Source organism: Paramormyrops kingsleyae, chromosome 10 (genome assembly GCF_048594095.1).
Source record: "Paramormyrops kingsleyae isolate MSU_618 chromosome 10, PKINGS_0.4, whole genome shotgun sequence".
Taxonomy (NCBI): Eukaryota; Metazoa; Chordata; class Actinopteri; order Osteoglossiformes; family Mormyridae; genus Paramormyrops; species Paramormyrops kingsleyae.
Genome location: NC_132806.1, coordinates 18,524,922 through 18,537,177, shown reverse-complemented (window position 1 = coordinate 18,537,177; position 12,256 = coordinate 18,524,922). Strand labels below are relative to the sequence as shown.

Below are 12,256 nucleotides of genomic sequence, written 5' to 3'. Positions count from 1 at the left end.
TAAAGCAGAGCAGAATGCAGACATACGGCCATTTGACCTTTCTGAGTGTTAGGATTCAAGCAGTCAGTGCCGGTAAAAATCATACCAAAAGGGATGGAGTACGTATCGTCTCTCAAGGAAAATATTCAATATTATCAAAAGACATAAATATCCACAAGGGAAAAATAAAATAAAAATCAATCATAGAAAAGAAGAAAACCTAAAAATAACTCTGCTAAAGTAACACCATTGCATATCAAAGCAATAATAAACCAGTAATTTAATTTCGGCCGCAGCGGGATAACAGATCCGATTTATGACTGGGCAGTTCACCATGCCAGTCTTTACCATCAGATGAACAATAAAATGAAAGTCAGGCTTTTGGAAGCGGCTGTGGTAGGAGGGGAAGGGAGTCCATGTCGAACATGAGAAACGGTGAATCTCCCTCCGTGAGACTATGTATAAATAAGGCTCTTCCACTGCTCCCGAGATGAAAGGGGGGGCATAGAAAAAAGAGAAAGTTTTCTGCACTAAGTGCATCTCCCCCATTCATTCTCTTCCCGACTGCGGATTGGCAGTTCAAAGTAAAGGATGTTCAAAGCCTTAGTAAGGGAACATTCAAATTAGCTGCCGCAACAGAGGCAGCCTGGTCTGTATGCAGGCTGCAACAGCACAGCAATATTACCAAAGGGCATTTTTAATTTCACTTATAAGGACCATGATTACAGGGGATTCGAGAGAAGGCAAGAAAGTAATTACAAAAATCCACAATCTCTGGCTGTTCTAAGCTAAAGCCTCCATGAATGTCTCCATTTTAATAGTTTCCCCCACACATAATCCTGATGTTCCCCTCAACCTCTTGCGATTGCGGGTGCAAAATCTCAACTCTTGGTCCCTGTGAACTCTCTCCGATCTCAGTTACCTCAAAATGCTCGGAAATCATCACAATCATGGTTATTACATTCTTATTATTAAAAAACACAAGGGACAGCAATGATAAAAAAAATACTTGAAAGAAACATGGACAGCAATACGCAGCCATTTTTACAGACATTTTGAGTAACACTTCGAAAGGGTGGTGTTCGTCTCCCATAGCCAGTAGTCTATAACACTCCTTATATCCGTAATGCACCTAAGGGCACACAAAGTGAATCACATAATCCCATTAGAACAGTGTTTCCCAATCCGGTTCATGTTTTTGCTCCCTCCCAGCTCCACCAAAATGTGACCTATCTGCCAGAGAGCTGGAAGGGAACAAAAATGTGAACTGCCTGCCAGAGAACAGGGAGGGAGCAAAAATGTGGACTGTCTGGCAGGGTGATGGGAGGGAGCAAAAATGTGGACTGTCTGGCAGGGTGCTGGGAGGGAGCAAAAATGTCGACTGTCTGGCAGGGTGCTGAGAGGGAGCAAAAACAGGGAGCGTCTGTGGGTCCCAGAGGACCGAATTGGGAAATGCTGCATTAGAACATCACTTCAGCTTTAAATTTACTCAAGTTGCCAGATATTTGTACTAAGAGCAGAGACCAGAAACTATATGAAGACATACATTTTGTCAGATGTCACCTCTACGGAGAATCAACGGTGTGTCAGTGAAACAAGATTAGGATAAAAAAAAAAAGAAAAAAAAAACTGCTGATTCTGCAAGGTCTAATGTTTAGGGAACATGGTGATTCAAGCATTGCGTTGCTAAGATTTTCAATCAACTAATGACTTTCTCTTGTGGAAATGTTGCACATACCCATAAGTTCTGAAACTAGATGCCATTAAAAAAAAGGTTTGGTGTGAATTAGCCTTTGGAAGCCATTTTTGTGCCCAGTCAGCTGCGAGTAGCTGGTGGTGGATCAGCACTGTGTGGATGCCCTGAATGGAGGGAGGCTTTGGGAAACACACTCATCTACCAGCACAATGACTTGGGCAGCCTACCACACTCAGCCATGTGTCATGCGCTATGAGTGGGTTAAAAACAATTAATCACTACAGTGTTAACAGTATACGCATTCTGTCAAATTAATGCTAGATTAACATTTAAAGTCTATCTGAAAACCATCTGAAGTTGAGGACAACAACAACAACAAAAGCCTTTCAGAAAAAGGGCAGAGGAGCTTTGCTGGAAGTGCTGTTGTTTTCCTAATACGGTGAAAAGGCCACAAAGACTTATTTATTATTAAAGCATTGTTCTATATAGGGGTGTATAATCCAGGGGCCACAGGAGCAGGAACATGCCCCCACCCCACAATATTCAATGGAGCTTCATTCACTACCAATACACAGACCTTTGGAACTAAATTAATAAGTTGAGTCCCCCAATATCAAACACTCTCCTACGCTGTTGGTCCTACAGATGGCCTTTAGCAAACATGCAGTATGTTGGACGCAACCTTGCAGTGCAAATCTGTTAGCTTTCATACAGGGATCGAACGTTTTGGCTGAACCTCACCGAACGCTACACAGTGACCAAGGCTCACTCAGTAGATTAAAAGGGATTATTTACTCCGAATGGGCTCAGACTGCATATTGCGAAGCTTCTGATCCGGAAACGGCTTTGGAAATGGACACAAGCGGCAGGCAGAGTTCACACCTAACCAAGGAAACCAATGCTTCCAGCCAATATGCTAATGCAGCAAGATGATATGAACGTTACAGTATGTCAAGCTCAAGCTAAACGACCACTGGATATTGATTGGCTACGCGGCCCATTTCTATTAAGGAGATGAAAGGAGAACTGTAACAGGTCCCATGACACCATGTTTACATTTATCACCACAGAATCTGCTTACTGGGTGTATGCAGGGGTGGAGCCACAGGGACTGAAAGTTGATTGGTCCCCAGAGTGCCCCATCCCCTGTCACTCACCAATTCTAAACATATCATTGGCTAATGATACGGTTGCCCTTGTATATGAATTATGGCCTCTTATGCCCCGCCCACCCACCTTAAAAAAAATCCTAAAATTGCCCCTGGACTCTGACCAGAGGGATGGAAGCTGATGAGGGCCCTCACCTTGAGCTTGTCGAAGCGCTCGCTCAGGGAGGACACCTGGTGGTCTCGGTGGCGGCCCACCAGCTTACACAGGGCACAGATCAGCTGGTCGTCCACCACACAGTACATGTTGACCTTCTCGTTCTCATGCTCCAGGCAGGTGAGACCGCGGAGGTGCGCGTCGGGCACGGGCTCCACCAGCCGATGGCTGGTGAACGGCTTCTTGTTGGGGTGCGTGGCGCGCAGGCAGCGGTCACAGTAGGACACCTCGCACGTCACGCAGGTCTTGACCGCCTCGCGGGGCGGGTCCTGCTCGCAGAACTGGCAGCCGACTCGCTCCAGGGACATCGCGCTGGCCGGGCTACCACGAGCGGCAGTGCCGTACGGCCGAAGCCTCCGGCTCTCGCTGGGGGAATTGGGGCCGCTCACGGAGGCCTTCTGGAAGCGGTCAATGATGTTCTGCAGTGTCACATTGCGCTTGAGGCCCTCCAGGCCGCGGTGGTTCAGAGTGATGACGTAGCGACACGTGGGGCACTGGAAGGCGGAGATGGACTCGACGGGCTCGTTGCTGGAGCAGTGGGACACCAGGATGCGGTGGGCGCAGTTGAAGCACAGGCTGTGGGCGCAGGGTAGGAGCAGGGGGTCTTCAAACAACTCCAGGCAGATCGGGCAGGTCAGCTCCGACTCCAGTGTTTCCATCTTCAGTCGAACCGATCTAGAGGCGACATCAAATCCCACAGAAGCTGGTCAGTAACCTGCAGGGTAACAGATTGGCAAATCAGAATCTGTAACCCAGCGAGGCATAGCCCGCTGGCCCTCGGTCAAACTTAGGCAGAACACAAACCGGAAGGTCGTAGGTTCGAGTCCCATGGCCGGCAGAGTTATATCACCATTGGGCCCTTAAGTGAGGCTCTTAAACCCAACAGCATTTAGAACACCGTCTGACGCTACTCTCCGATTCTCACTTCAATGTTGCTTTGGACAAGAGCATCTGCTAAGGAAATGTAATTATGAGGTAAGATCTCAAAGCATGTGGTCGCAAAGCAGATTTTAAACCATACTGGACACCATCGCTGCCGCTACAGTGAGAGGTAGCTGGCGACGCCTCAAGATAGTGATACGATGAACGAAAAACCAGCTGGTCAGACACATATACGGGATACAAAGCAACAGTTTACGGTAAATCGACAGCAGGGCGACACACAAGGTAAATTCTAACAGACTGCAGAGCAGCTTCACATTCCGCCACTCAAGCAGACAGACAGGTGAGGAGGGCATTCGTCTGGCGGAGGCTACCGACATCATGAAAACTGAAACACAAGACGGGACCATTACTCCCGTGTGTACCGGTTCTGCTCCTGTGGCAGCCATCAGTGCCACCAGCATGAAGAGGGAAAGAACTTGTGGCTTCATGTTTGATCTTGACCCAGACTGGTATATAGACAGATCCAGTTGATGTGTGATCTAGGCCCAGACTGGTATATAGATCAACCCCCTTTTACATTTGCTCGAGTTCCAGGCAGGCATATACACAAATCCATTTTACGTTTAACCTAGGCCCAGACTGTCCAACGTAATTATTTTATGTCTAATCTGCGTACTGTGTCCCTTTTTCATATGCAATAGATCCAGAATTAAAAAAATTTGTGTAATTTAGGCATTATAATTTTTTGTTTTTCTTATGTATGTCTATATGTCTACATCCCAGTTCATTAACCAGTCTTAACTAACTGAACTTAATGATATAATACTGTTTTAAGGGTTGTAATATTTTTATACCAGCTATGCTGATACTAAACAAACTATCCATATACATAATTTTGGCTGTATATATATAATATATGGAATTTCATTATACTGAGAATAAAACTGTCCTGTAAAAAGACATACAGCATTTATAACTGTACTGTAATAATGTAAAGAACCTTAAAATTGGTAATGGTGAGAAAAATCATTTTAGATTTACACTTTCAATTTCATTGTAGCCTCAGTGTAAATAGTGTAACCAACAGTAAAACCAACAATAAAACACAGTAGTTACCGTTTAATAGCATGTTGTAAGTTTAATGACATCAACGGCTTCCAAACAACAAAAAAGGTTCTTTGCATGCGGACCATGCTGGCAAATCCGCACATGTAAACCAGACACGGAACCATCCATACTTCTGCGGTCAGTCCCACACAATCCGCACATGTAAACCGGACACGGAACCGTCCATACTTCTGCGGTCAGGCCCACACAATCCGCAAATGAAAACCGGACACGGAACCGTCCATACTTCTGCGGTCAGGCCCACACAATCCGCACATGTAAACCGGACACGGAACCATCCATACTTCTGCGGTCAGTCCCACACAATCCGCACATGTAAACCGGACACGGAACCATCCATACTTCTGCGGTCAGTCCCACACAATCCGCAAATGAAAACCGGACACGGAACCGTCCATACTTCTGCGGTCAGGCCCACACAATGTCGAACATGCATAGTGGGTGAGGAGCTGGGCACTCGATGGCCACGCAGACATGAGGTATCGAAGCTGAGAGCGTTTGCCAACAGAGAACTGCATTCACGTCGATCGCGTCATAAATGTCTGTATGAACAGGCCTCTACTGTAATGAAAAAAGCAAGCTGGGGGGAGGCTGCATATACAGGGACAGTGTGAGCCAGTTTAACTAACCGGGGGCCAGCTCAGTGGACAGGAGACCTTAAACTCATCCACATCTGATCAATAAATACAGCTTTTAAATGCTTAAGCTCCAACTACTTCTTCTCTGCATATTCCATGCAAGGATAAAGAAATTGGGGAAGAGATTTTTTCCATTTAAAGATCACATAAAAGAGTGTCCCTTCCTAATTCATTTTTAACCACTTCCCGCACTGCTCTGAAGGGTCAGGTTTAATAGAGGCTTTTTCCCACCGATCGTAATATTTCCGCATGGATGGATCTCAAAGGCCCATAGACATAAAAGCCACAAATCTCTTAACCTGGGCCACCGGTGTGAAACACATATACTCCCGGTGCTCGATGACACATAAGTCGTTAAGGAGCGAGCTTCTGTACAGCAGCTCACACTCCAAAACCCGATTCAGCAGCCAGGAAACTAAACAGCAAGCGTAGCCCCCACCTCCAGAAGCCTTTGAGGGGGCATTCAAATGGACGACTCCTGATAATACAGTTCTATTAGGGTTTTCCATTCCTGCCGATAAATCTCATCTTCTCTCCTGCAAGCCTGTATACCCCCGAGAGCCAATTGATTTCTCTTCTGCTTTTAAAGCTTTTTTTGTTTTTGAAGTCACATATGAAACGCTTTTTGAAAAACAAAAAGCTGACAGTGATACTGTGATTGAATTAAACTCCCTGTAATCTTGCCGGTTCTTCGACGCCATGATCCAATTGAACCCCGTGTAACATTTCTTTTGGCCAGCAGAATGCACCCCGGAATACACCTAAACCTAATTTGTCACTACAGTCAATGAGTAAATTGCTTTTAAACCACCCACCGGGCCACAAAATGCCCTTTCCCCCATAATGCTATAACTTTAATCTCTATAATCGTGCTATGGATTTGAGAAAGAGTTACAAAAAAAATTTAATTCAACAACTGGTACTTCTACCACTACTGCAATATTGCTACTATTACCAACATTAGTTGCACCATGACCAATGAAGAGGATTGAAATAAACTTGAAATGCGTTTAGATACTTGAAACCTTGGACAGATTTTTTTTTTTTAGTAGCTACAACTTGAAACTGCTTGTATTTTGCCATTTCCACTGGGAAAAAGTGAAAGTTCAGCAGGAATATCCTTTTTCCGTGAAATCGGACGTGCTCTTTACATTTCCATGCACACATTTAAGAACAGCTAATCCAGGTAAGAATCTTTGTCCTACTGTATTGGATCACCTTGCTCAGGAAAGCCATTTGGGACATGGCACAAAGTGAAACATAATAGGGTTTTCTTTTTTTTTTTTTGGGCGGGGGCATTCGAGGGTATTAATTTTCACCAGGAGGAGATAAGTTTCAGTCACCACAAAAGCGCAGTGCTAATCAGACACGGGGAGTAAACAGGAGGTGGAGATAAGAGGGTGAGAGAGTAGTGGCAGCTGCCTTTGCGCTGCTCATGGGATTCACAGAAGGTCAGCAGTAGGCCTGTTTCCGGTAATGAGGCACAAGTCTAATTATCCAACGTGTGGCACACCGTCTCCGCGGAAACCTAGAGAAGCGCTGATGACTCTGTTCCGAGGGGGTAAAAGGCACAGAGGATGGGGCAGGGAAACACACATTGTTCCTGATATGAGGGGTACTGCTCCACCTACCACATACCCCACCATACCCTGAGTGCACCTCCACCTGGGCTGGTGGAGAAACCCGGACATGGCTCACACACTCATCTGGCACAGGCTGTGGAGATGGGGAGGGGGGGTTTGTGCTGCATGCATATTAACCCTTCGAGTGATTTCTGTGACTTGCGATAAGCAGAAGGCCAATAGCGGACCGCTCTTGTGACACACAGATAGCTACAAGGCGTAATTACAGTGCCGTTCAGTGGCAGCCTGCTTCTAAATCAGTCTCACAAAATGGATATTCTCTCAGCAGTAAGCAACAAGTCTTTATGTAACAACACACCCTTATCTAAGAATGGCTGGAGTACAAAAGAAAGCACCTTTAAAAAAAAAATTCTGCTTAAAATAAAGTACTAATTGATAGTTATATATAAGGAAATATATAATGTTTTGGGACAGACTTGGTTGCTGTTTACACAAAGCAAACAAAAAACTGAATCGATAAAAGAATACCAAAGAGACTCGACACAGAACCTTGCTGGGCTTTAAAAACAAAAAAAAAAAATCATGTGACACAGCACTGTGTGACATTTCAGGAACAATGACAAATAACTTTGTCTTAACAATCGTGGGGAAAACTGACGAGTGAAAAGCCTTGTATAATGGGCTCTTCCTTGAATTATATTTACAAAATAATGGACCAATAATAACTCAGGCGACAAAAACATAAAAAAGAAAAAAAAAACCAGGACGCCTTTCAGGCTGACATAAAACCTCAGCACACGTAGTCATTTTCTGAGCGGCCCAGCAAACGAAAGGCTGGAAAACCGGCTCATTTAAATCTACACCAAACAAAAGCAATTCTCAAAGTACCTTTTTGGTGAATGACTAGAATTAGGATGAATATATCAGACAAAGGTCCACTTTTTGAGTGTGTCCAAAAAGAAAAAAAAAATATCTGGGGGAAAAAGGTACTGAAGGAAAAGCACGAAAGAACAGCATCCCCTAGTCAAGGCTAAAAGCCCGCATTCGCTCTATCCTCATGGATCAGGCCCCAGGTTTAAAAGGCTCAGCTCAGACCTCACTTCAATTACTCCGTGGCAGGGCTCAAACCAGCCGATGGTGGGCTGTCAGAAACTGGGGGGGTTTGGTTATCAGCGACCGACCCCCCCCCCCGAGCTGATGGGGTCATGGCTGCCCCCAGCCCGTCACTGTAATTGAGTCATTCGTCTTGTGTCAGCGAGCTGCTAATGAGAAGCCTTCCTGGTGGTGGTCTGGCTTGCAATTTTTGGGGGGAGGGGGGTGGTAGCTGGGACTGGAAAGCTGGTTTTCAAGGCGACCGCTTAGCTTGTAAGCCTGGGGGAAGCTTTTGTTTATGTCTGATGCTCAGCAGACAGATACGGCTGAGGTTAGCTCACGCTGCACCGCGGCGCTCCGGCAGCTAAATTCATTACCGTAATCGTCAATTTGCACACAAGAGAATCTGAATGACCCCGTTTTTACTTTAAGAATTTACTCAACGGTTAAGTCACACCACGGGGAACGCTAATCATAATGGCGATCTCGGCCCCTGGGGGGGGGGGGGGGACTGTGTCTCAGAAGAAAATAATTGTGGGAATATGATGCTGGGGGGTGGGGGGGAAACAAAAGGTTATTTTTACATTGACATGGATGAAGAGCAGAGAGCAGGCCGAGGGCTGCTGCTGCAGGGCTCCTGTCACCAGGGTCAGCAGTGAAATGGCGCGTATAGAGGAATTTATTTTATTATTATTTATTTTATTTATTTTTACACGGTCACCCGGATACAACACAGCCCAAAGCAAACAAACCCTCCAGTAAATACATGCAGATGGACTCCTGTGTGATTTCTGGGTTCCTGACTCCTGAAGATGCAAATCATGAAAGTAAAAAACAATACTACTAATTAAAAAAATAAGTATTAGCTCTTGCCTTTGATATTGACGAAAATGCATTTCATTTATGACATATACTGAGAAAAATGTCAGCATAAAACAGCAGATTGACAGCTATATGTCTATTTTGTTCCACTGGAAATCCCTATGCACTCTGTAATTCTAAAGAAAAGCCTAAAACAAATCACATATAACAGACATATTTGGACATTCCAGATAAAATAAGGCCATTTCTCGTTGACAGGTTTTAAAGCAGCAATACACAAGGGGTAATCCTTGGGCAGAAGACATGTCTGTACCATTTTCCTTGAAAAACTCCTTGGGGACTTTAGGAAGCTTTCAAACTTGAAATGCTTTTCGTGGCTTTTAGAATCACGTTCCACTGAGAGTGAAAAGTGAGATGGTGACTGGCCATAGCACCTGCGCTTGGAGATTAAGGGACAGATATTTAAGCACGAGTCTGGTCCAGTATGGACTCTGTAGGAACTGCTGCCGCATTCTCAGCTCTTCCGGAGCCAAATCACTCTCAAGGTATCTCCTACGCCTTTCCCCGAGCGGCAGCAGCAAACACCCAATCCCCCAGACGCACCCAGCCCACATTGCCATGGATATTAAAAGCAAGTCAATATCATTTCGTGAAACAGCTCTGTGGCTGCTGATGACAGCGTCTACCTTAGAACGATTTACGATTCAAAGTAAATGTGTTTGGGCAGACCGCTGTTTGCGCAATTAAGCAACAACAAAAGACAAACGATGCTTGTGAACTAGGCGAGTCTGTGATGGGACATGTCTTGTGAGACTAACATTCTTCAAATGTCTTCTAAAGGTTAAGGGATTCCAATAAGGACGGCTACACTACTGCCGCGGCCGCGACGAGAGACAGCAGCACGGGCTGAGGAATTAACGGTTGTCATTTTCCTTCTTTTGGCAAGCCTCACCCATTATCATTCACAAACAGGCATTGTACACTGACAGCTTTACAGTGATGGTTTAACATTGCCAAGCGGTATATTGCCTGGGGTGGATAACACAGAACCTCACAGTCCATACCATTTTCTCACAGCAATTCAATCTAAAAAACCGTTTAAAAGGCATTAAAGCACCTCACATCTTGTTAAGCTCATGTCCAATGTTTCACTATGCCTTGGTGAGGGGCGACTGATTGGCCGACACCAAAAGGTCTTTGGAATCCTCTGCCTGACCTACCCTATTTGCGAGCAGAGGTGGATAGTTCAGGTCCAGAAAGTAAAAAATCCAGACCAGGATTTCGTTTCAACCAACCAGCTGAGTATGAAGAGTCACAGTCACAGAGCACTCAACTAGTTGGTTGATAGAAAATCTTGGTATGGATTTTTTACTTTTCGGACTTGAACTATCCACCTGTTTGTGAGTAACAGCACATACTGGACCCAGCCCTGCAAAAAAAGGCCCAAAACAGTACATGACAACATGCAAATTGCAATAAATGGTTATGTTTGAAAACTCATCCAGAAGAGGAACACAGATGAATACATATGCATCACACTATAATATCATCATCTTCCCCGGCCTGAATTCCTGCATATTTGCACTTTTCTGACACTGAACGTTATCCATTCTTCCAAAACTGATTATTAGAAGGAAACTGGAGCAAACAAAGACCAGAAATGCGATATCCGTGGCATATATTTAGTAAAGAAAGTTATGCAACACCCAACGCTCCTGTGTAATGAAGAACTGCCCTCTTCGCCTCAACAGCTGGTTACGTCACCATTAGCAGGAGCAAATGCAGATGGGCTCCTCATGCAGTTACCGATCAGTCATTCACGGCACCTTTGGGGGCTTCTGGCCCATCGCTCCATGCCAAACTGCACCAGAACAGTCACAATTGTGGGTTTATGAACAGGTCAGTTAAGCTATTTCCAGAGCATCTGAAAAGGATTTAGATATAACATGGACCAGGTAAGTTCAAAAGTACGAGAGACTTTTTTCTAAACCGATCGGATGCAGATACGCAGTATTAGCACTCTAGCTGTTTGAATGAAGAGCTTTAAACTTCAGCTAAAGGGCAGGTGATCTAACACTCGGCCCTATATTTTTTGTTACAGGGCTGAATTCATCTTTCCTTCAGAGATGGCAGATCACGCAGTTTCTGACGCAGCAAAGCAGACCCAAACCATGACACTAAAGCCAAGAGGCTTGAATGCTGGAATGATGCTCTAGTTATGGGATGATGTGTTTTGTTTTAATTAGACATACTATGCAAATAATTAGGCACACTGGTCAAATTTGAGACAAGTTTTCATGCTCTACTTATCAAGCAGTGGTTGTTGTCGCTGCTCAGTCATGGATTATATTCCCAGTCTGCTTTTGATGGTGAAGTCATACACTCAGATCAGCCAAACTGGGAGGAGGTCTGCAGATGAGGAGATGTTCCTAGGATTCTTTAGGACTTACATTTTGCATATTGGTCTTCAAGGGATTTTAGCAGGCATGTCACTCGTAAGAAGATTAACAGCTATCTGGAGTTTTCTCCATTTGGAAAACATAACTATAAAACTAGCAAGTTTTCAAACAGATGACCCTAATTATCCTTTCCCCTCCATTTAAGGTCAAACTATATCATTTTCATAAAAAAAAAATACATAATTTAGTTTCTGAATATTTTTCCTACATTCCCTTCTTTAACAGAGACTGATGATTAATTCAAACATGCAATTTCTCACAGTAAATAAAAAGCAAGCAGTGTGTCTGTAACAGACTCACAGCTTGCAGGGGGGCGACTTGGGATCGAAGATTAACCTCTCGCCATCTCCCACCCAGGTCACGCAGACGAGTTACGCACAGTCTGCTTTGTGCTGACAGAGACCGCACACTGGGCTTGTACGTGGACAGAGTCGTATCTACACATCTAGGCTAGCTTCCCGTATGCAGGGCCTCCTGGGGTTTATCAGATAACCGATATGCGATGCCTCCTTGGAGCTCCAGACAAAGAGCCCCTCACAGAAGCTCAGCTCTCCTCTGAGCAAACACGCGTAAACAAGCAGCCGACTCTGCCCCAGCATGGTCTCAAATATAATGCATTTTTAAGTGCATCTTTTTGCAGGGCCTTCAATA

General features: G+C 44.8%; 1 protein-coding gene across 5 annotated transcripts in view; it reads right to left on the bottom strand.

The window, feature by feature from the left end:
- Positions 1-12,256, bottom strand: part of mid2 (midline 2) — a 108,975-nt gene that overhangs the window by 37,057 nt on the left and 59,662 nt on the right. For 3 of the 5 annotated variants that reach the window (XM_023830553.2, XM_023830552.2, XM_023830554.2), the window contains one exon: positions 2,980-3,673. In XM_023830553.2, coding sequence (XP_023686321.1) covers positions 2,980-3,657 — 678 coding nt within the window. In that variant the 5' untranslated portion in view covers positions 3,658-3,673. Of the gene's footprint in view, positions 1-2,979; positions 3,714-12,256 lie in introns of those variants that run through there. The other 2 variants (XM_023830551.2, XM_023830550.2) reach the window with 1 other exon arrangement.